A 26,618-nucleotide genomic window follows, 5' to 3' on the forward strand; every position below is an offset into this window, starting at 1 on the left:
TTTCATGGAAATTATTTCCCTTTTCAATAAAATAATATAAATCCTACTAAGAATAAATTCTTTTTATTAAAGTATTAAAAGTATATTTGGACAACCAAATCAAGTTAATATATATAAATGCTTGTACTAAGAAGAAATGATACAATTCAAAATAATTTCATAAATTAATTACCTCATTTTACCCCCAAAATTATTATATTATAAATTATTTAAAGAAAGTTTCAATTGGAATATTGAAAAAAAGGCCAATGAGCATGAAAATAGAGATTTATGCATAAAAATTGAGTTTTCTTCTGCTGTACTCAACTATATTCATTCTGATCGAAAAGATTTATGTACCATTGTATGTTGAATGTGGCTTTGTGATTAAACATTATTCATTTTAAAGAAGCTTATCTTTAGTCCCGGACGTCATTTTAAGTGATTTTTTCATTTGCTAAATAAAAAAAAGAAAATGTTTTCCTATTGTATTTTCAAATGAGTATTTATTATCAACATTATCATTTTCGAAATCACCTTTAGCTTTTAACGACATCAGCAATATTTAGACTTTGATATTTTAAGGAAATTATTATTTACCTTTTCAATAAAATAATATAAATCCTGATAAGAATAAATTCTCTTTATTAAGAATATTGTAAGTATATATGAATTCTTTGGACAAACTAATATATACGATTAAAATAATTCGTGAATCCTATTTTTTATTATTATTTTATTTTAACACACTATAGGCGGGTAGCAAAGCATAGTCCAAACTAAGTTGTTGAATGATAACAAAAAATAAAAGATAATTCTTTCAGTTCCGTATGTAAGCTAATAGAGTAAAATTATCTCACCCCGCTTTTAAAGTAAGTACATTCAAAAAGGTAAAAATTACCCGGCTCGGTAACAATCAACAGTTCTCGAGACGGGTATTTTTACCCGACCCGCTTATAGTGTGTTAATATACCCAAAAATAATACTATATAAAATATGTTTGTACTAAAAAGAAATGTTAAAATTCAAAATAATGTCAGTATTATTTTATTGGATGTAATTTAAATTAATTACCTGATTTTATCCCAAAATTATTATATTATAAATTATTTATAGAAAGTTTCGAATTTAATAATATATTAAATAAACAGTAATATAATTTTACTAATTATAAAAGTAATTTAAATCAGTAATTTGATTTTTGATCAAGGTAATTTAATTAAATAATTATATATAATAATTTAAATAAATGTTTTAACATCCCTAACATGTTAATATGTTAAACAAACACAAATTCGCAATAAAATAAGCCATGAATTAATTAAATAGTAAATATAAAGTCATATATCATTATTTAAACAAAATAAACATCATTAAAATTAAACCGTATTATTTGTCTTTTGTTACTCTGAAAATCAATTACACGAGTTTACAGCAAAAATATACTAATTTTCTTTTACACATTTTAGGGAAAATGTTGGAATATTTCATTTATTTATTTCATTTGGGCTATTCAGCCAGTTAATTTGTGGTTTCGGTTTATCATTTTACTTAATGGGCAGTCCGGAATAAACGGCTTGCACGGTTGGGATTAATAATATTTTAGTAGAAAGGTGAGTAAATTGTGCATCCAATGATACCTAATAAGTTTAAATATACAGAAAAATAACTAAGTTATAGCCAGAGAAATTCGAAATTTCATGCAAAATGTAAATTTTAAGAATATTAGAATACTGAAAAAATGGTGAATGAGACTGCAAATAGACATTTATGCATGAAAATTGAGTTTCCTTCTGCTGCACCCAAGTATATTCATTCTGATCGAAAAGATTTCTGTACCATTGTATGTTGGATGTGAATATGGCTTTGGGACTAAATATTATTCATTTTAAAGGAGTTTATCGTTAGTCCCGGACGTCGTTTTAAGTGATATGATAAAAAGAAAAACACAAATTTGAAAATTTTGAGAAAAAAATTCTATATTTCAAAGTTTTGAAATTTCTTAAACCAGTGTCATAATTTAATAGAAACATATCTTTACTTTGTAACGTAACTTGTTATTGAACTTTATTATAATATTCATAAATTTACGATACTATTTAATACGAACACATAATAATTTAAGCGTCAACCGATAATAATTTATGAGCAGAACGGATTTGAAAAGACCACCTGTTCGAGTCACGAATCGCTATTTATCTTAGAAGCCTGAGAAGAGAATCCGAAGAGTCAGTCATCCACCATTAATTAATAGTTAAGTTCAGGCTGAAAACACGGCAAATCGCGTATATCACATATCGTGTTTTCATTAGTACTTAACGTAATTACCGACATATGCAGCAAACGATAAAGGCTCAGCCTTTTGACGGTGCTCTCGCTTAATTAACCAATTTGCCAGTATAATTTAATTGTCTGCACTTTGGCCGGATTAGGCTGATTTTTTAACTGTTTACCTTAAACTGTCTTGATTAAAAACATCACAGCGAATTTTAAACGGGTTTCGTCGGCACCGACAAACTTCTAAACCATGTCTGTGTTTTCAGCTGAAACGAGATACCCCTTTTTTGTCGGAATTAACTGATTTATAGTATTAATCTTGTTTTATATATAAGGGGGCACTTTTTTACTAAACGATTGAAAAAATAACGTTTATTTATTCGAATATTTCTTATTGTGTCAAAACCGGATTGAGTAACTTGATTTTTACGTAACGTCACTTATTATTAATATTTATAATTTTTTTCTTGTCAATTTTGAAATTTTTAATTTTTATTTATTCGTTTAAAAAAATATATTCATCCTTTCTTTGATGCAACAAGTCCTATCATGAACCGACTTTCTATTCCATTTTAAAGAACGCATTTCTCTCATTATGATTGTGCTTAAACTGGCGTCCTAAGTGAAGGACAGACGAAAATATTTCTTTATGAAGAGAATTCAACTATTTGTCCAATGGTACTAAATTCGTTTGAATAGAATGAGATATTTCAAATTTCTTTCAATTTATCATATTTGAATCTGAAAAATGAATTGGAAATTTAGTACTATAGGACGTCTAATTAAATTCTCTTTATAAGGAAATATAACTCCACTTTTAAAAGAAAAAGTGTACTCCCCCTAATTTTAATTACTTATTTTAAAAACAACTTGTAGAATTGAATTTTGACAAAATAAATTTTATTGTTCCCCGATTCTTTTCTATACAGAAAACAAACTTTATTGTTCAGAATTTTAAACTCATTTTTTTGCTTATTAAGTTTTGTTTGTGAATTTTCTGCACCAACTAATTTATTTCAATTAATTATTTTCATTTAAATTTATTTAAACATTGTGCTTTAAGTAATTAATATTCATTGAACAAGAAAGATTACAGAATAAAGCAACTACGACGACAATTTCCAAAGTTGTATGAAACTTTCGTAATTACCATTAATTCTTGTTTATATTTACAATTTATAACGGATCAAAAATATGAAAATTTCCGAATGATGTATTTTATCTTGATTAATAATAATAGTTAGAATATTTGCAATTACATCGTTAAAATTTATTACACGACGCAGTCCAAATATTGAATATTCATCAGAGTAGCGGTTTTAAATACTCGGTGGTTTTAATGTAAACGTTAAATTTTAACCCAAATCCCCAACTTTCAATATTTTATTCCATCCACATTACAGGTAGGCCGCGCTTTGTTCTGTAAATTCGAAATATCGACGCATGAAACATAAGCGATTAACGAAAGTAAAACTACGAAAAAAATGTATTTTACGTTTGTATAAATAACGGAAGATAAAATGCAATACTCATTCGAGTAATTTCCTGCAGACCGATTTCTTTCCTGCGCATTAAAAACCGATTAACGTCATTCAAAACGGATGGATATTCAGAACGGTTCGATTTATCACAAATGCTCGCATTTAGAGTCCGGACACGCAAAACTCTCGCGAATCCGGGTGAGAGTCCCGCTCGCCCCGTCGAAAAATAAATTCAACATTTATAATCGAATTATTGTGAACGGTAAAACTATGAAGTGAGGGAAAAACGAGTGTTGTCCTCCAAGAAAGGATAATTTAGTGAAAAGGGAGAAGGTTTCGGGACGAGAGTGATACTTTAAATGTCCCTTTCCTAATTAGTCGTTGCTTATTAAAATTCTAATTGAGTTTCGACTCGTTACGAACTTCTCACTGCCTCGAGACGGTTCCCTTTTTTTCTTACTGCACAGTCACAAAGAAAATTTATTTTAATTACTGCGCAGGAATCATTTTAATTATGCAATTAAGTCACAAATTGATACTGGATAAAGTTGAAGAGTTGCGTGTATTAAAATTACCCCGACGCGGATTATAATATAATTAAGTTTGTACTTCGGTATTTGTGTAACCCGTGTTTTAGCTCCGGACCTAATTTTTACTAATTGAATTAGTTCAACTAAAGTTGGGTTTAAAATTAGTTTTTTAATATGTTCTAGCGGCTAAAGATGTTCACAACATACAAGTGCAATTGAAAAAGTTAGAGAAATTTCAATTATCGTCTCAAGCTCGTGAAAACCAATAAAGGTATTTGGTTAAATTCGAGAGACATTTCATTAGATAGTAAGACGAGATCAATATTTGAGATGAAGGGCCACAACAGATACTCGATTTCTTTTCTCGTTTTATTTATTTGGAATTCCGACAACAATCTGTCCGTCTTTTGGGTTTGTTTATGGCATGTAATTTATTCACTGAACTTTGTCAATTGCCATTACGAAACCATTATCATAAAAAGAACCATTAAAAAGTTACTGATCGAGTCCGATATTTAAATTTCTTGCTTTATCGATCTCGAAATTATATTTACTGTTCCATCAAATCGTTTTTTATATAGGAAAAAGCGAGGTAAACAGGCATTGGCATTCGAATATAATACGTCTTGTTCAGAAGTGTCAAAGACAACAAGGGTTCTACTGATATGGCAAAGGAAAACCGGGAAACGGACATTTCCTTCAGGCCGAAAACAAATTGATCGATTACCCAACAATGACTCAAACTTTCCTAATTCGAACTGATATGTTTTATTAACGTGAACAATGTTTATCTACCCAAATTTAAACCACCAAGCGATGAATAAGTAAATAGAGAATTAATTATTATGCATACGATTTGTTTGAAAAAAAGCTAATATAATAAAACTTTATTTGGGTTCAGGGCAAATTCCTGATTTCGTTTCACTGTCACAGCCACACATTTTATTCTCGCATCGCCGTTGACAGCTACAAAACAGAAAATTCAGTATATTTCGGGTGTTTTACTGGCTTATTTATGTTGAGAATTTCCCTAAATTGAAATCGACTCAAAAAAGTTTTTAACGATGTACGTGTAAACAAATTCAACGGAACCGTTTTAATTACGAGGAAATGTTGCAAAGATGCTACATCAAAATTAATTCATTAACTCAGGTCGCAAAAGGTATCTTATCTAGTTCAAAACTTAAACTCGAACTGAATTAATCACTCACCAAAACCACAATTAATCCTCTATAATTAATTATCAAAATGTTGTCCAGCTTCATAAAACACAAAACTAAACTTTTTAGTTAACGAAACAAAGTTTTTATTTTTTGTTCTGTATAACAGAATTTTACTATATTAATTGCTAAACAGAAATTATTTTCGTTAATAAATGATCATCAAAGAATTTGAGAGAAGAACTAATTGTATTTCCTTCATTAATATTTGTATATAAAATATTATCGTAAATAATTCAGCTTCAAATAAATAGAATATGATCATTTTAACTTTTGATCAATTTTTTAAAAAATAAATTAAATTTTTTGTTTTTCATTGAGTCTGTAAAACCAGGTTAATTGTATTTCTCTTAATATACAATTTTTAATTAATACATGTATCAAAAATATTTTCGTTAGTAATTTAACGTCAGAGTTTCTACTTTTTAATCTATAAAAATTAATCCATTAGCTCAGTTCACTGAAGGTATCTTGTCTAGTACAAAACTTAAACTCAAACTGGATTAATCACTCACCAAAACCACAATTAACTATAATTAGTTATGAAAATGTTGTACAGCTTCATAAAATACAAAACTTTTTATTTAACGAAACAGTTTTTATTTTTTATTCTGTATGGCAGAATTTTACCATATTAATTGATAAACAGAAATTATTTCCCTTAATAAATGATCATCAAAGAATTTGAGATCATTCGTTATCATTTCTGGTCAATTACTTAGCGGAATTTCGTTTTTTTTTTATTTTATATAAAACATAAAATAGAGAGTATATTTCTTCAATCTATAAAAAAGGATTAATTGTATTTCCTTCATTAATATTTGTATATAAAATATTTTCGTGCAGTATTTAACTACAAATAATTAGGATATCATCATTTTAAATTTAATTTTTTAAAAAATGAAATAAAGATTCTGTTTTTCTTTGAATCTGTAAAACTAGATTAATTGTATTTCTCTTCTTAATATAAAATTTTTAATTAATACTTGTATCAAAAATATTTTTGTTAGTAATTTAACATCAGAGTTTCTACTTTTTAATCTACATTAATTGTATTTTCTATATTAATATTTGTATACAAAATATTTTCGTTCAAATAATAAGAATGTGATTACTTTTAGTTTTCTAATGAATTCTTTAAAAAATAAAAAAAGTGTTATATATTTATATTTATATATATTATTTGTATTAATTATATTTCTCTCCTTAATATTTATATATAAAATATTTTCGTTAATAATTTAAAATGAATCAATTAGAAATGAATGAATCCAGTTTTATATAAACAAATTAATTGTATTGTTAATGTTTATATCGAAAATATTTTATCATCATTTATTTGAAAAATTTCATCATTTTTGGGTTTTTGATTAATTTTTTACTGAATTAAACATAGTTTTTGTTTTTTAATCTATATAAAACAGACCGCATTAAAATTTTCATACAAAATATTTTTTGTCAATAATTTAGCGTCTGGAAATTCTTTTATTGAATAAAATATGGTTTTTGTTTGAATATTTGATTTATTCCAATTTTCTTTAGAAAAATATTAACCTATTACAGAATAATAATTGATTACAAACATTAACATCTCGTTTTCTGTTCGACTTTTATTAGAATTTTTTTAACAAATCGACTTATTATTTAAAAATGCATCTGGTTAAAAAATTTCGTATAAATTATGAAATACCCTGTATACAAAACAAAATATAAAAATAATATAAAAAAACAAAGAACAAACATTCTTAATAATTAAACGTTAAAAAAAATGAATATAATAATTTTCAACTTTGTGATCAATTTTTTTATTGGTAAAACACAGTTTCTGTTTTTCTTAATCAATATAAACCATACTAAATATATTTCCTATGATATAAATATTTATTTAGAAAATATTTCTGATAATAATTTGTCAAACAATTTTCATTTTTCTAATCATTTTCTTTATGAATTAAACACACAGACGTAGTTCCTAATTTAATAATATTAATGAAGGAATTATAATTATTTTCATTGACAATATTATATTAAAAATTTGGTCAATTTTTATCGAAGAAAAACATAGTTTTTTCTGCTTAAAATGGCTAATCATATTTTCTATTTTAATATTTACACAGAATTTATTTTAGTTAATAATTCAACGACCAAAAACTTGAATGATTTACTGGTAGTCCTTGTGTTTTTCTAATCTAAATAAAACTGACTAATTATATTTTCTGTTAATATTTACATAGAAATTATTTCCGTTAATAATTTAACGCCAAAAAACTTGAAAGTAATCATTTTTTGGTTTTGTTTGTTTTACTTTACATATTTATTCACTCCATTATTGACCTGGTAATTTAATATTTCAAAAGAGGCACCCCAAAAAATTTAAATAATGTTTCGCGCACAATTTTTACGATGTTGATTCGGGACGTTTAACGCACCCGCACTAATTGAATTTTCCGGATTGTCAAGCGGGTAAAAATGGACCGGCGTTTTTTACCCAGCACAAAAAAAAACGACTCGACATGCAAATCGACTACTCAAAACACTCGACCTTTCGAAAACTCTGTGAATATTTTCCCTTTTTTTTCTGTTGCAGGCACGACGATCCGGCAACAATCGAAAAGTTGGAGAGCGGAGCACAAAGCGGCGCGAACGCTTGGTATAATAATGGGCGCTTTCATGTTGTGTTGGCTCCCGTTTTTTCTCTGGTAAGAAGTTAAGATATATTGTTACAATTCTAGCGTAAATTTCAAAGAGCCGCGCACAAAAGACTCTTCCTCCTCTACGAAAACGCGACTCCTGCAAAATTGTTACCAGTGTTTCAGCGTTGCAAATTGTTTGTAACGAGTGCTGAAACTTTTTTTTTCTTCATCATCCGTAAACTAAAGTTTTAGCCGACGGAAGGAAAGTGGCTTGAAGATCCGGGTTGAAAAACTTCAATATAGTGAGGTAATGTTTGTTTAATGCTTTACTTATGAAATTTCGGAGGCGCAGTCTTTTCGTTGCCGTTGGAAATGTGTAGGACCCTTGTCAAGTTCGTTGAAATAAGAGGCTTTTTAAGTCTCTCAAAAAAAAAACAAGCTGCCGCGAGCTAATTTACCGTTCATGCCGTTTCGTGTCTCGAACGCGATAAACTATTTCGCTTCTCCCCCGTTTTCTGACGTCCACGTCGAATTCGGATTTGAATCGGGATAAGACAGATGGTATATCGAGCTCCTAATTAAACCGGAATGAATTCTACTTCACAAACGAATCATTAGTTTCATGTGTACATTTGGTATTAATTGCGTTTGTTGAGCAAGCACCAACTCACTTCGTATTAATTCTGGATTATCAGTTCTACTAACCGAAAACCATGGTCTGGTCAATTATTGCACTCCGTGTTGTGGAAGCTCGTTACAATCTGGTTTTGTTGTTGACAGAATTAAATTTGTCAGAAACAAAAACAGTAAAATATTATGTAGTACTAAAAAGTAATTTACGTTTTATTATTATGAATTATTTTAATAAATATATATTCTTGTGTTATTGTATACTTTATTTAAAAGCTTTTTTCCAATTTCTAACAAATTTGATTATCGTGCATTGTATTCAAAATATTTTGTAATGTAACAGCTTTGGTGACTTTCTGATAACATGGTACTCAATTTACTACCCTCCAATATTTTACTGTTGAAAACGGGGGATCAGACTCACTTAGAGTAGAATATGCTCGATTTCGATATTGGTTGAACTAAAATCATTCAAATGAAAGTACTAAATTACATAACAGTTGGGCTGAAAAGTTCGTAGGCTGACGCATAAATGGAGCTACTAGTATTAAATCCATATGATTTTCAGTTAGCCCTAATCTTCAAAAGGCTCGTGCATAAATTTGACAGACTGTCGCACTATTAGTTTATTAGTTATAGCATTTTGAGTGAAGTTGGTTTAGTTGGATAAATTTTCGTGTGTTAATAAAGCATTGCTTTTTGGAGAAAAAAATATAATACTATTGAAGCCAAGTCTTGATTAGATAAACATTATTCGGACTTTGCACCAGAAAAATCAACCGTTGAGAAATGGTTTGGTAAGTTTAAACAAGGCGAAATGAACACCGAGGACGATGCACGCAGTGGACGCCCCAAAGAGGCTTTTACCAACGAAAACATCAAAAAAGTCCACACAATAATTTCGGATAACCGTAAAGTAGTTGATTGAGATAGCTGAGACCCTAAAGATACCAAAAGAACGTGTTGGACTAGAGTGTTTCAAAAAAATCGACAATTTTTTTTTTTTTTTTTTTTTCTTATTTATATCGAAAATATTGTTGGAAATGATAAAAAAAGCACTGTGAAAGTTACAGCTCTTAATATTAATATTAAGAGGTGCCGCATCGTAAATTTTAATTTCCCGTTTAAATAACAAGGGAACGGTGTTCTCTTGGATTTTGAAACACTCGTTAGAGATAATATTTCAAAATGATCAAAACAGATTTTTATAAAAAATTTAACGCTCTACAAAAAATGTCTTGCCAAATTTTAGTAAAAGTCTGTTAGTGTAACGATATATACTACTTTGATTATAATAAACAATCAATTTTTTTAGTAAAAATCTATTTATTTAAATAAAATGCTTAATCTTAAGCAGTAAAATAACATTTATTTAATAAAATTTTTAGTTTTCTGCAGATAACTTATGATCTGTAAAAAATATCAAATACTTTTTCGGAGATAAATTATAGGAAATTGAATTCTCTATAAAAAATGTCATATAAAATTTTCCCATAAAGTTGATGGTTGCGTCAGAAAATGAGAAAAATGTCAAAATTTTAAATCAATCCAACTAAATAACTTTTGAAAAAATGAATACATCAAAAAATTGTAAGAGACATTTTTTGTAGAGCGTTAAATTTTCTATAAAAATCTGTTTTGATCATTTAGAAATATTATCTCTAACGAGAGTTAAATGATGTCAAAATCCAAGAGAACACCGTTCCCGTGTTATTTAAACGGAAAATTAAAATTTACGATGCGGCACCTCTTAATATTAATATCAAGAGCTGTAACTTTCACAGTATTTTTTTTACCATTTCCAACAAGATTTTCAATATAAATAAGAAAAAAAAAAATGTCGATTTTAAACAGTCAGTGGACACATTGTGAATGAATATTTAGGTATGCGAAAGCTCTGTTCAAAGTGAGTGCAACAACGAATTGATGATTCTGAGCAGTGTTTGGAGCTGTTCAATCGTAATAAACCGGAATATGTGCGTCGATATGTGACAATGGATGAAACATGGCTTCATCATTTCACACCGGAGTCCAACGGAGAGTCAGCCGAGTGGACTGAAGTCTATTTTGAGGCTAAAAACAAATCGTACTATAAAAATGGTATCGAAAAATTTTTTTGACTGCTATAATCGTTGTATCGCCCTCGGAGTTGCCTGAATAATAAAATCAAATTCTATCAAAAAAAGATTTGTTTCTATGCTAGCCTATGAACTTTTCAGCCCAACTGTTACCATGTTCCATGCTTAGAAATTTCACCGAGACAATGAACGATATTCAAATAAATATCAATTAATGTAGGATCTTGAAACTAGAGACTGAAGAACAATTTATTCTAAAGAAAGCTTAGTTACTTAAAGAAGTTAATTATATATTCCATTACCTAATATTAAATTTAATTGAAAGACTTAAAGGTTAAAACCTCATCCATTAAAGAACGAACGTACTAAATTGTGAATCAAATTACAATCCCGAATTAAGGATTTTGGATATGAGTATGCGAATGAATTTTCCATTTGAAAGGATCGACACACAAAACACAGAAGATCACATTGAAGGGTCCTCGTATTGAAATAATTAGGAGCCGAGTCGGTTATTCCCCAGTTTAAGTTCGGAATTAAAGCACAGGGTCCATTATTATCTCATCTGAAAGTTTCTTGTCTATGCATAATGGCTTTTCGCCAGATCTTCCACCCTTGAATTAATGCGATCTCGAACTTTGCTTGTAAAGCAACCAAAAGCAAATTGTTTTCGGACCATGTCAAAACGATTTGCGCGACTCAGTAAATCTTATTCATTCCCTTTTGTATCTCTAATTGATGTTTTTGCATTAAGGGGATTTGGGGGAAACGATAAAAATTTGCTGGCGAAATTGAATGGCATACGCGAAAGGCAATAAGAACAAAGGTGCGAATGTAAAAAAAAAGGAGCAACGATGAAATATTCATGGCGGATTGGAGTATAGTGGAAAGTGGAAATGGTAAACAAGTTTATTTACAGAAAACGCTCGGATAGTGTGAAGTGCATTGCAAATAGGCCAAATTTCTCCCTTTATAGCTAAAATTTATCATTTTAAAGTGGCACTTTTTCTGCCCAATGATATTTCGCCTCCAGACAATTTTCTATTGGGTCATTTATTCTAGTTCGTGTACCGAAAAATATTGTAATAAATTAATTTTACAAACAGAAGTGCACCGAAGTTTCCTTTGTCGGTAAATTAGATAAGATACCTTTAGTGTATTTGTGCTTTCAGTTGGCTGAAGTTTATTTAATTTGCTGTAGCTGTTATTCGTCGTGTAAATATTTACTTAGATCTGTTCTAATTAAATTACGACGACCCTTTTCTGTATTTTGATTGGTAATAAGCACTGGACATCCACGTGTCGTAAGGTAACATGTTTGTTGTAGTAAAGGATCCATTTGCTAGGACATCCATGCCAGAAACACAATTGATCTCCGATAATTGAAGACAAGTGACAGTAAATTAACCAATACATTTAACTGGCTATTGACCCGAAAGCTCTTGCATTCTAGCATCAACATGGACAAGGGAAACTAAATTAGTTCTATTGTCTGTCACAGTTTCAATTGCTATTAAAGCGTTTTCCAGTTATTCTGACGCATTCACCGATATTTAAAATTATTAGAGCGACTCCAACAAATTTTCGAGCACTCAGGGAATTGAATTATTACAAATTCATTCGTTAAAAGTTACATTTTCCAGTTTTCTATGCACTCATTTGTTGCTTGTACAAATTTAAATGTAAAACTTTCTAAAGTATAAATTGCAAGGTAAAAATATTCGGAAATACTTTGGGGATATATATTTTTATATAAAAATATAAGTTGCGTGTGGCTTTTTTAAAAGCCCACATAAAAAAGTTTAATTCTATATACCTGAGTTTCGATAGACGTTGCTTTGATGTCGCTTTAGAATAAATTTATGTTCCCTTTTGTCGTCCCAGATAATCAAATAAAGTCAAATAAAAGTGCTTTTGTTGCTCGACTCCTTTTGCAACGAGACCTTTTTTTGTCCAGATTTCTTTAGTAGTTTTAAGATACAATTTCTAATGGGAATTCATATAAGTTAAAATCTCTAATAAATGATTTAAATTGTTTATCCTCTAGTGTATTAAGCATAATAAAACAGTTTCATTTGAAGTTTATTTGGTGCAATAAAAAGGAGAAAAAATAGTATAAATAAATTTTATATCAAATACGGATCTCCCAGTGTTTCGAGAGTTATTAGTCTCTGTGAAAAGGGCGAAACCTTGCGGATCTTATCCACCGACGGAGTGGATAGTCATTCGCTTTATCAGACCTAATATTCCGCATTTATATAAGCTGGGAATACGCCGATCCGCCAGGCCAAAACGCCATTGATCCCCAAACGCGCATTTCTATTTTTAGAACGGAACGAAAAATGGAAACAAGAGACGAACACTTCCTGCCATAATATTAAAGTCTTTTTATGAATGTGACTTCTAAAATAATTATGTTTTCTTTAACAAAACTCTGCAGAGATACTGAACAACGAGGAATCCATAAATCTTGTTGCACGTTCGAAATGTAAAGGAGAGCTGAAAACGTGGTTGTTCAAGTTACGTTCCGACATCTGGCGGTATAATCTTATATTTTATTTAACAACCTTCTTCGCCCTTTTTATACGCGGTGCATCATAACATATAAACCGCAATGTTTGAAAGTTTTATGGTTTTAGGACTGGAGGTTGTTTTTCTCTCCCTGTTCTTGATACCTTTTTATCGTCGGCTTACTTAGAAGTGATTTAATGTTGAATTTCCTTCAGAAAAATGACAGCAATAATTTTGTTGGTCATAAACTTTTCATTCTTTCATCCATAGTTTAATTATTGCTTTTGTGCTGTTTTATTTAAATATTTTCTCTGGGGAACGTTTCATATTTTAATTTTATTTCACGGACATTCATATTTTTAAGTATATTTTAGTTTTATCACCAGTAAACTAACAAAAAATTAAATGGCTCATTATTGTAAAAATGGTATTTACCATTCTACTTAGGATTCTAAATTGGTTCAAATAAGGATAACTAAATTAGACATTTGGACAATGGGTCGAAGATTGTAAACTTGGAAGAACAGAACTTAATGAAGTCTTAAGCAGGAAAGATTTTGATGACTCTACGATGAAATTTTACATATTGACTACCTACCAAGAGGCCAAACAATCAGGTAGTCAATAGAAAGTCGTTTTGGTTTGTCATGATCACATGTTGTATTAGAGACTCAAATTAGGTCTCAAAATAAAAAAAGGACTACTACTACCATATCCATCATTCTTCTTCATGTAACTCTTGTTTATTTATGTTATTGTCCAATTTTTTATGCAATAAACAGTTTAACCCTGAAAAGGTCAAAACTGTGATTGATCTCTTCATTTCAAGGATCCAGAATGAATATACGAGTATATAATAAAATTAATACATTCTTGGAAAGCTCTGATTTTTCTACATTTTAGAAACAAAACTATTCTTTCATTTGAAACAAAAAAACAAACAAACAGAATGATGCATTTTAATACATAAATATTACCATAAATGTGTTCCAGAAATGTTTTTTTAACAACCAATTTCACATTCAAATTATATCCTTTAAAGCGTGCACATTTTTAAAACCCGTTCCTGCTTCCTATTAAAAGTAAGGAAATGTATGCAGGACGGAATTAAATTTTTAAACTGCGAATTATCGTGTCATATATATTTTAATCCAATTAACATGGACTGGCCCACTAATTAATTTTTTACTCGGACAAAATAAGCCTTTTGCAACAGTAAAAACACACATTTGGTTGTGATACAGGATCAAAGGCTGAGCATGTCGAAAGATTATGGTCTGCTGAATTCCGAAACAACCACATAAAGGTTTATTTATAAGCCAAAGGTTCTTTGTTTCGGAGTTGTGTACCTTTTCTTAATAGGAAATGGATATTTAGTTAGTTGATGGGTTGGTGCAAATCCGATAGTTGCATTCCGTGCGATCAGTCGGAAAGTTTCTTGTAATCAAAACTTGATTATTAACTGGTAACAGGAAACAATGTGAACCGTTAATATTGGAAAATAATCTGTTCGCTTTCCACGCATTAATTAATTACTTTAAGCTAGCTTGAGTCTGAATTACATGTTTTGTGTACACGGGTTTTGCCTTAATAAGACGAAGGATTAACGTGCACATGCAAAGTCCGATATTCAATGAGCTTAATTTTGTTTAAATATCTATTATCTCAAACAATCGCATACACAGGGTGTACCAAACTGTACAAATGTTATAAAAATACACAAATAAAAAAATTTGTGATTTGTGATAAAACGTAGTAATATTCAAGATATTCAATGTTGTTGTTTATGGAGAATAGGATATATTACAAAATAATAATTTGTGTCACCTTGTACTCATTATAGTGTATTGATTTCTACCTACATATAATGTAAATATTTACTTGATTTAAAACATTATTTGCTCCTTAGATTGAAATTATTATCTACAGTAACAATAACAATTCAAGTTGAATTTAAATTATTGATCTTATTGTGTGTGAACCAAGTCAGAATTAATTGGCCGTCAAAATCAATGAATGATTCAACCGCAACCATTATCCCACCATTCCCACCAACATAAGATATTACCCAGAGGAATAACGGGAACATGTCATGTCCATCTTAATTAAGGACATTCTACGGCTCGACCTATTTTTTTGATATATCACAAGTGCACAACAAGCACACTTGATTAACTGAGGGCACCGCAATTTAATTAACAAAACCGCACACCTTTTCCTTCGAGGGAAACTAAAGGAGAAAATGCGAATTTGCGTCTCCGAGTAGGAGCATTATGCGTGCCGTCACCTTGGGGAATTCCCCGGCGGGACGGGTCGGAAATAAGGATCCAGCCAACTTTGGCACCACGTCCGGTCAACGAGAGGATAGCACTCTCCCTTCATTAATTTATATTCGGGTCGTTTTTCGGACGGGAATTATAGGTTCAGTCGGGATTACACTATTGGGAATCAATGTAATTAAAATTTAAAAGTTATCCTAAAATAACTGACTTGATAGAGAATATGATTATAATAAATGATGACGAAAATAAATTGATTTAGGATATTTTTATTATATATATAATTTCAATCGGTCTATCAGATCTAGTTTTAAAGATACAGTTCTGATAAAAGGCATACGTAAAGAAATAAATATATCTTCTGAGATATAAATATAATGAAATTCAATTTGCCAGAGGTACTTGAAATATCCCAAGATTTAACTGATCTTTTTATACCCACTTCATTCCCTCTTATTTACATATTTATATTTGGCGTTGTTTTTATATTAAAACATAGTACTTACATAATGGGAACAGTAGACCATGGGAAAGAGGCAGTGTCTAAAGTATAATGTACTAATATTTGAATGAAAACAAGGAATGCTACAGAAATATCCTAATCTAGATTCAACAATAAAACCTAAATCGCAGTCTGAAGAAATACCAAATACCATTCCAACTTTCAACTTTCAATGAAGAAAAACTTTGGCAAATCACAGTGAGGATCTTACTCAAATTTCCACATAACCTCTCCAAAGACATATTTATCTGGACATTGAAGTGTTTATGTACGAGTCCTGTCCTTTTTATACGTAGTTTTTAAACTACTTTCGCCCATTAATGCCTTACGATAGGAATTAACATGGGTCTCATCAGTTTTTGTCGACCGTTACTATGTCTGGAAGGGTCGTTTAAGATGCAGGTGATTTCTCAACGTTTTAATTTACAAAAAGTGAACAATATTATAAGATAACTGAACCACATAGGAGATATGTTGAATTAATTGTGTTCAGCTTAGGTTACACGCTACATTTTGATATATATAAATATTTACGCCTGTGTTTGTTGCGTCCTTTTAACAGGGAGTCTAAGACGCTAGACATAATAATAAACTGAAAAATACATAGCTTAAAAAATAAAACTATAAATGTATAACAAAAACTCTGACAGACAAAATCGAATAGTTATTTTATATTCTGCACCAAAAATTACCCATAAACTGTTAAACTTCTAGACCAATTTGAATAATTTAAAATATTTTCGAGCCTTAGTCCCTTTATTCCATTGTGTTCCATTACAAAAATTTATCGTTGTTGATTTTAGGTACGTGATAACGACGCTGTGCGGCGAATACTACTGCCCGACGCCGGACTGGCTGATTGGCATGCTGTTCTGGGTGGGCTACTTCAATTCAGCGTTGAACCCGCTGATCTACGCTTACTTCAACCGGGACTTCAGGGAGGCGTTCAAGGACACGCTGCTGTGCGCGATGCCGTGCTGCTTCTCCTGCTGGAAGACGCCGGCCAGGTTCCTTTAGCCGCAGGACGCTAGTCCGGCCTACCGGGACGAGAGACTGTGATTGTAAAATTTTATGGCAGACGATTATTTTTTTCTTATAGGCCATTTCTATGCTTTTAGGAGATTACGATGTTGCAGGATGTTTACTGGGACATTCGGTTTGTTCAAGGATAATATGTTTTGGCATTTTGGTTCCTAGGTAACAATAAATTTTCACTTGAAATGTGTGAATTTTCTCCGATCGGTTAAGTTTTTTTTAGTACAAAAGGACTGACTAGTTCGTAGTTCTTCCAAATGCCACGGACACAAAGCCCATTCAGGCATTCCTAAGTAGAAAAAACATCAAAGCTAAAGGTATTCGTGGCAGTCGAGAAATCTAATTCCGTTTATCCATCTTCCTTTTACCTTTTCTTACACACCATGATTATTGTTGAACAACTCGATCGTCTCAAGACTAAATATAATAATTATTTCCGAAATTGCTGTACTTTTTAGACAGTGTAATTGCCTGAAGTAATAAACGCAATGTTTAATCCAGGTGATCGCTTACGTTACATGTAATATTTCACTTAACCCTTTGGCCTCGTTGGACCTTGACATTTTGTGGCCGTTGAATTATTAAACTGTTTAGAAATCAATCGATAGTGTTTAAAGAACAATCAGCTGTCGTTTAATCTGCAAAAATTAACATTTCCGTCGTTCCGGGCGGACGTAAAAACATTCTGATTCGATTAAAATTGATTTCTGAAACCACCATCATAGACCAAACGAATGCATCGACAAAACTGAAAAATAAAACAATAATTATTGTACTACAACAGCAGCAAAAAAGGTAAAATGATTTCCGTCACGCAACAACTGAACGTGGAATAAACGTATACAAAAGCAATAACTTAAGACTCATAGTTTTTCATGTGTCATCACTCAGAAAATACGTAATTACTGCTTAAAGTAATTAGGAAAAATAGGAATATTTTCGATTTGTATTTTTTCTGATTGCTCAAAAAACTAATATAAACTGAATCACTGTTTTTCTGTGATATTGCAACATATAATAATTTATATTCATTAATTGTAAATAATTTTTTTAAAAGAATGTGTGATATACCGATGTGATTTTATTTTTGTAAATAAGCATTTGTGTTTTGCATAATGGACAAATATTGTATTGATAACTGAAAATGTATTTTTGTGTTAGTCGATAGGTTTTCGTACAAAAAAAAGTGGAGTTTAGAAGTTTTGCTGTCTTCCTTTTCAATTTTAAGGCGCTCAAATGTATTTTTTTAAATGGAAAAAACGCATAACCTGTAAAAAAATTTATTGGAGTCAAAAACAAAACAATTTGGAAATGTACATACACCATTGTGTTTTTTGTTTAGTTGCCAATTTGATTCAATACGGAAAAAACGACGCTTGCAAAACTAACTAAAAACTGAAAACATTTAATTAACAAATATTTTGCACCCGTAATTTATCTGGATTCAATCAAATATTCAACTGTGTTTCTGACTGATTTGTATTGTATTGATTTAGTTAAATTTGTTGGATGTAGAATATTTAAATGTATAAAAATATAGAGATATATAAATAAATAAAATAAGTGTAATGATATTCTGTAAACTTGTGTTCATTCCATTGATGTGTATAAAAAATTATGATGATTTTGTATAAAAATGTTTTTACATGATTTAGTTCATAGAGGCATATCTTTAGATATTAATAATTTATCACATGTCACATATTCAAATAATAAATTATATTTGTTTCGTTGATTTGTATAAATGTATAAAATCTAGTTATACATGTATAAATAAAATAATATTATTTTCGCCTCAAAAAAATTTATTTATCCTCGTCATAAAATACATATACATATATTATATATATATTGATGAATATCATACATATTATAAATAGATCGTTTATATACTTAATATATAATATAAACAATGCTGAACGTTATTTTACTGGCATAAAAGACAATCTCATAGGCCTATTTTGTAAACAAAAATAATACTTGATGTCGAATGTAAAATAAATCATTCGTGTTCATGTCTGTATTAATGACTATATTATAAATATATTGTTTGTTAAACTGTTAGTTTTTATTTATTCAAACACCATTTTCAAACATTTTATTTAATGTTTGCGATAAAATATCAATTCATCTTCCTCATATTTAAATCTTCATAAAAACGGAAGGTTTCTGAATTACATTGATCTTGATTCATAGCTAGATGTCACTAGTTGACAAGGATCAGTCGTCTTTTCTTGTATAAACAGGATCCTGTTTTCAATTCTACAATGATTTCAGAACCCTTCTTTTAAGTTACCACTTGAATTCCGAATCGAAGCAAATTTCTTTTTATATTGAACTTTTTATATTGAAATTGTTTATTAAATTGTTAGTTTTTATTTATTAAAACATAATTTCCAACCATTTTATTTAATGTTTGTGATAAAATATCAATTCAACTTTCTCATGTTTAAATCTGAAATAAAGGTTTCTAAATTACATTGATCCTGATACATGGCTAGATGTCACTAGTTGACAAGGTACAATGGTCCTTTCTTGTTTAAACAGGATCCTATTTCTAATTCTACAATGATTTCAGAACCTTTCTTTTAAGTTTTGCACTAGAATTCCGAATCGAAGAAAACTTCTTTTTATATTGAACTTATTAAGAAAATTGCCAATAAAGATTACATTTTTATTTATTAATATTCTAAGGCAGATTTCTCTACTTCACTTAGTGAGCTAGTATCTTTAAATTATTAAACAACTTGTTCAATAAAAATTTGTCAATTAAAAATTTATTACCAAAAAAAAAAAAAAATAATAAAAATGGTGCATAAAATTAGTTTGAAAGAATTTTATGCAATTTGTTGCGAGTTTTATGACTATTTTAGTGTTCGATAGGGAAATGTCGCAACCATCAAACCTAAGATAAAATTAAAAGCAACTGCAACAATAAAAAAATGATACAAAGTCATGCGATCTATTACTTCAGCTTCCACACAATTTTAAGAGATCAAATAAGAAAATCCAATTGGATCGAAGTCAAAATAACTATTGAATTAATAAACATTAAAAGCAGAAATTGTAAATTGCGCGTGATTTCTTTTGTGCACGATCTCTTGTAATTCTTCTTAAGCATCTTCTTTTCCATTTTGCTTTTATTTTCTTTGATCTATTCGGTCCACGAGTGCGTTCCCTTTGTCTCCGATTCACTGGAGTGTTTACTCATACAACGAGAAAGGAAAAAATCGTAATCGTATTTTTACCTAAGCACGAAAATGACAAAAGGTTTCCGCAATCACCTCACAAAACAGTCTTGCATTAGCAAAGTGGAATCCACTTTTTAAGGGCTATTTTTATCCTTCAAAATCCTCCCCATTAACTTAATACGTAGTGTTGCAGAAAATAAAAAATTCAAATTGAATTGGATCATCGAATTACTACTTTATTATTATGGGCAAAAAACAAATTATTTTCCATCATAAAGATAAATTGTCAGTGTATTTAATTAATAAATTGTTTTGACATTTTAATATTAATTAATCACAATAAGTATGTAGAATTGAGAATTTATGTCTAAAATATTAATTATATACTACTTCATAAATATTAAATATAAACTTAATGTATAATTTCAATAAACAATCTCGAGAAAACAATTAAAAAGCAATATACAAAGGAATTTAATAAATTGTTAAGCCATTAAATTAAATTTCCATCTGTCCATAATTAATGATCCCTCGGGAGCACGATATTAAATGTAAACAGACCAATAATTAAAATCACCCTTGCTTCAATCAAAATTAGCAACAAAAAAAACTTAAAGCTCAATCCCAAGAAGGCGGCACTTGTAATAAGAGTCAATAAAAATATTTCCTAACGGATTTATTGCCTCCGTTGCAGCGTCACTAATTAACCGTTGATTAAGACGCGGATCTGGGAAAAGCGGGAAAGCGGGTGGGTTCGAAATGGGCGGGCGCAACGGGAGAGGGCGCCGTCGGGAAAGCCGCGAAAAGCGACGTCGTCGTCGGTCCCAGTTGTTCCGTGCGTCTCGACCGCGACCTAAGCGGGAAAACCGGCAAGATAGGGGAGCACGAGGCACGAGACGCGTGTGTACTGCTCTTCGGGGAATTTTTCTCAAGTAGAAATTTTTTTGACGCTTGTGATTTCTTTTTGGTGCGGTGTAATGGAACTGTCCGGACGGTTGGCTGAGTGGCAAAATGATCTATAATAGTAAGTCGATTTTTTTATATATAATATAAATAACATAAAAATTTATTTATTAATTTTATAATACTGATAATAAATATTACAATATTTTTCTTAGTTTTATAATTATTTTTTGTTATTAAATAATATAGATATTTTTAAGGTAAGTTAAAAATTGAAAGTTTAAAAAAACATTTCAATACTTATTTAAATATAAAGATATAGAAAATAATAAATATTAAAATATTTTCTTTAAATTAATACATCAAAATTGCAAAATAAAATTATAAAGCAATTACGAAATAATAATGTTAAAATATTAAATGCAACTCGGGAAAACTTTAAAGAAGTCATTTTAAACCTCATTAAATTTTCCTTTTTACTTTTAAGAGAAAGAATACATGCAGGATACCATAAATTATTAATTCTAATAGGTGGAAGCTTTTTTGATGTCTTTTATTAAAAAAAAATTATCAAATTTGTCACAGAAAAAATAGAAAGGAAAAGACAAGACAAGATAATGATGCATTCATTTTTAATGCGTTTAAGTCGTTCCATCCAACTTAATATTTCCTGTAAGAAAGTATGCGATAAAGGATGAAATAATATTATTACATTTCGTATATTTTATGGGGGTGATTTTTTTTCTTATCGACTAAGAGCCAATGTTACGGCGTATAAATTACGAAAATATCTCTGTTTGATTAAACGAGATAGAAACTATATAAAAAATATCATTCGACTAATTAAAGTGAAGCGCGAATGTTTTAAATATTTGAACAAAATCAATATTCACATAGTGTGTTTAACTGAAACAGTGTATTGAAAATCACTGAATAAAATTCATTAGTAAATTATTTAAAGTATAAATCAAAACATTCACAGCGTATAAATTTTATGTTGTTCTATTAATATTTCATTTCCATTCATTAATGTACTATTATTTCAGTGAAATGTATTTACAATATAAATAAAACAAGTAACTTTTTTCAGGTGTTTGATTTTTCCTTCATTTATTTAAAATTGGGCACGTGTATTTTCTTGTAAATAATCGATACAATGTGGATGGAATTCACTTTGCAACCTGGGCGCATGTATTCCACCCAGTTGAAAATCCACGACATTATTTATTCCACTTTGTATTCTTTTGAAAAATAAATACAAATTTGTTGTATTCCTGCTGGGAAATGATTTTTTATTCGTAGACACAGTTGCAAATATATTTATTATATTTTATTGCAGTGAGCAAACTTAGTTCGGCAGACAAGTTCCTGTTCCTAGGGAATTTACCTTTCAAATGTGACGTCCTAATTGAATTTGCTTTAGATGTTAAGGTACTGCAGTTTGATTGGTTAAAAATATTAGCGGGAAGTGTCTAGAAGTAGGTTCATTGATTTTAAATTCACTTATCTTCAGAATGAATTTTCAAATTGAATGAAAACTTACATTTTCTATTAGATACTACATCAAAGTTATGACTATAAATTATTCAGAACCATTTATGTTAGGTAAAAGGTTAAAACCCTTTACATATTAAATTAGATTTATAAATAGTCATTTTGGTAGCAGAATATTTGATCATATTTAACATTAATTAACTTTGCCATGATTAAAACTGCGAATGAGAATTTTTCAGTAACAAATTAAATAAACACTAGCATTTTTTGTAGTAAAAAAACTTTTTCTAAATATAAGCATTTCACCACATAAAACATGTAAACGTCCAGACATTTAACATAGTTCCAGTAAAAGTTGTAATATATTCTGTCCGTCCCCGTTTTCCCGTTTTTTTTTTCTTTTCATTAACGTCCTTTTCTTATTCAGTATATGTATATTCGCTGGTCACGAGAACATTTTATTTAAAAACATTTTATATTCAAACTTGGTACGTTTCATTTTAATTCTATTATTTTCTGTTACACTTTGTTTAACATTTAAAAAAATATTATATAATATAATTTATCATTCCTAAAATAAATCCCTACTTGTTATATCATTAGATTAGTTAAATTTAAAGCTAAATTGGCAGGTATAATTAAAACAGAAAATTAAACAGATTTGATTTGTGAAGTTACTAAATTAGGATAATGATATGACATATTAATTAATCGCAATTACGAGTAGGCCATCGCAATTAGCAAGATGTTTTAGCGTCAGCTGAAGCTAATCACTTGAATCCGCCTAAATTGAAATTTCTTTATGAAAAACACATCAAACTGTACACAATAATTTTAATAACTGAAAGTAAGACATTAAGACACAATTCAATTTCCTTCACAGTTTTGAAACAATCTCAATTTAAAATAAACGTGTCCAAAATGAAATGTAAATTGAAATTTCCTTTGTTTTTTGTCAATTACCGCGGAAATAGATTCGGGATTGTAGTACGTCAAACTCAAATTCCACGCAATTCAGATTGTTTGAATATAATTTTTGCTGTGATTAAGTGATTAATTTATTTTATCTGATTATCGAAGGTTTTAGATAAGACCGATGAATCGTAAACTTAATGAATATTGTATTATCAATTCAATACCAATATGTGAAAACACTTAGATAAGTTTTTTTTATATTGTAAAGAGGATCGATATCTGGAACGAAGTGATTGACGAAAATACTGTTGATTCCCGACATTTTTACTTACTCGAACTCGATACTGACGTCCGAAACGAATGTCACGGAATTTGGAAGTGCCGTTTAAATAATGGAACAGGCAATTCCCATCCAGGCCGAATTATGCCGCCATTAAATTAATCATGGGTTCCGTTCCATGGGTTATTTATTTGGTACAAATGAGAATTTGATTTTTACTGTTGTTTCTTCAGCCAATCGTGTGAGTGTGTTAATTGTTTTTCGAGTGGAGTTTAAACGAATGATTTTTATGTTTTTTATATATGATTTATAAATAATTGAGTGAACGAATTCAATATGATCGAAATATGTTTTTAAATTAATAAAGCTGACGTGGGTTTAAGAGGTAATGTTTAAATTGAAAAAATATATAAAATAATAACAATTGTTCATGAAGTAATCAAAATAATTAAAAATAAAATTAAACAAAATATCTATTCAATTAAATTAAGAGTTTCAAGTTGCAGCTGAATAAACTAAAGATGCAAGCAATAAAATTAACATACTAAAACTTCACTCAACCCATCTTAATTATTACACTTAAGTTTGCAAGATCAACACTAAGTTTTTCGTTTTAAACCGAAAACTTTCACAAGAAAAACATTGTCTGAAAAGTTTACTAAACATTATATACAGGTCCTCAGACATTACATTAAGTAATATCTGTGCGTACAAATTAACAATTCAATTACAAAACCGTATATATAATGAAAATAGATATTTGAATGTTTAAATACGTTTATATTCCACAAATGTTGATCGATTGATGATTCACTAACGATTCATGTAAAAGCAGTAATTTTAATCGAACATTTTCCGAATTTATCCAAAACATAATTCCAACAAACGCAATCCTTCAAGCCTGCCAAGAATAAGAACTCCACGAAATTACAAAAAATAATGAGGTTTTTAATAAGGGACTCAAGGACGCCGCGCTGTCTGCGTAATTAAAAAAAGCCCAATTAATTTTTAACTGTGTTTTCGCGGGGTCACTATGTTTCTGGGCGATGTTTTACATTAATAATAAACACCTTACAGTAAAAATCATTTATTTTTCAATATTTATCAAATATTTTACATACATATTTACATATTTATGCTCATGTTAATACACGAATTAATTTACTTAATGATATGAAACTCCTTAGGGTTGATTAATATCCGAAATCGATGAACTTGTATCGGAAGTCGATGAATTTGTGTCCGAAGTTGATGAATTTGTATCAGAAGTCGATGATTTTGTATCCGAAGTCGATAAACTTGTATCCGAAAACGATGAACTAGTATTATATCTTGGAAGTCGTTAAGGGATGTTGAATCGGATGGAAATTGGTTTTTAATCAATTTTCGCAGGTTTCGGTTTAATTTTAAATAGGACCAAATTTTGCTTGCCAATAGTGTTCAAAATCAGAACTATAATTACAGTAATTATTGCATTATGTTGTAAAATAAAGGGATCTTTTTTGATTTAAATTTTTTATATTATAAATTTTATATTTTACTAATACTAAATTCGTATAATCAGTGACAAAGAAATTGCAACACCAAGAAGGGGGAATTCAAATTTAATATTGTTTTGATAAAACATAGAAAGTGAAAGCAACGAGTAAACGATTAAAATTTCAAAACAAAATATCAAAGATTTTAGTTTTTTTTTTTTTTAATAATTTAGTTAAAAATGTGTTTGTCTCTTGAGGATATTTAAACACTCCCCGACATGTCCTAGCATTGATTCAATGAGATGATCTATTTCCTATTGAGGTATAGTATTCCACATTACCTGTACTTTATGTCTTGGAACCTCCAAAGTCCGTGGGGACTGGGTAAATTTTCTAGCTTTCTACTCATCATATCCCAAAATGTTCTATGAGTGAAATATTGAGGGATTTGGCTAGCCATTACATCAGATTCACATGGATATCTTCAAAAAAGTTTGAACTAACCCTGGCAACATGAGGCAGAGCATTATATTGCTGAAATATTGTATCTCCGATTAAGGTAAGAAAAAATATACGGCTCCACCACTGTGTTTTCGCGGGGTCACTATATTTCTGGGCGATGTTTTACTTTAATAATAAACACTTTATAATAAAAATAATTTATTTTTCAATATTTATCAAAAATTTTACATACATATTTACATATTTATACTCATGTTAATACACGAATTGATTTATTTAATGAAATCAAACTCCTTAGGGTTGATTAGTGTCCGAAATCGATGATCTTATATCGAAAGTCGATGAATTTGTGTACGAAGTCGATGAATTTGTATCAGAAGTCGAAGAACTTGTATCCGAAATCGATGAACATGTATACGAAGTCGATGAACTTGTATACGAAGACGATGAACTAGTATCCTTAGTCGGAGAAGTGGTATCCTTAGTCGGAGATACTATATTCGTAGTCGAAGATGCGGCATCCTTAATCGGAGACACTGTATCCTTTATTGGAGATACTGTATCCTTAATCGGAGATATAGAATACTTAATCTGAAAGGGTAAATCTTCGCCTTCTTTAATAGTAGAAGACAATATTTCGAATAAATCTGTCCCGGATTTCCTCGAATTAGTAGGTGAAGTAATATCTCTAAAATTAATTTCTGATGCAATATGCGACTTCGACTCATGTATTATTGGGT

General features: G+C 29.7%; 2 protein-coding genes across 3 annotated transcripts in view; both read left to right on the forward strand.

Annotated features, from left to right (window-relative positions):
- LOC109593933 (octopamine receptor beta-3R-like) overlaps positions 1-18,787 on the forward strand; it is a 70,112-nt gene extending 51,325 nt beyond the window's left edge. The window contains exons 3-5 of one of the 2 annotated variants that reach the window (XM_049967681.1): positions 8,075-8,186; positions 16,924-17,181; positions 17,239-18,787. In XM_049967681.1, coding sequence (XP_049823638.1) covers positions 8,075-8,186; positions 16,924-17,137 — 326 coding nt within the window. In that variant the 3' untranslated portion in view covers positions 17,138-17,181; positions 17,239-18,787. Of the gene's footprint in view, positions 1-8,074; positions 8,187-16,923 lie in introns of both variants that reach the window. The other variant, XM_049967680.1, reaches the window with a different exon arrangement.
- A 2,370-nt stretch (positions 18,788-21,157) lies between these two features.
- The window catches only part of LOC109593931 (octopamine receptor beta-1R-like), a 49,508-nt gene continuing 44,047 nt past the window's right edge, over positions 21,158-26,618 (forward strand). Inside the window, exon 1 of the mRNA XM_020009064.2 lies at positions 21,158-21,370. The gene's annotated coding sequence lies outside the window, so the exon portion shown is untranslated. The remainder of the gene's footprint in view (positions 21,371-26,618) is intronic.

The sequence above is a fragment of the Aethina tumida genome, chromosome 5 (genome assembly GCF_024364675.1).
Source record: "Aethina tumida isolate Nest 87 chromosome 5, icAetTumi1.1, whole genome shotgun sequence".
In the NCBI taxonomy this organism is placed as follows: domain Eukaryota; kingdom Metazoa; phylum Arthropoda; class Insecta; order Coleoptera; family Nitidulidae; genus Aethina; species Aethina tumida.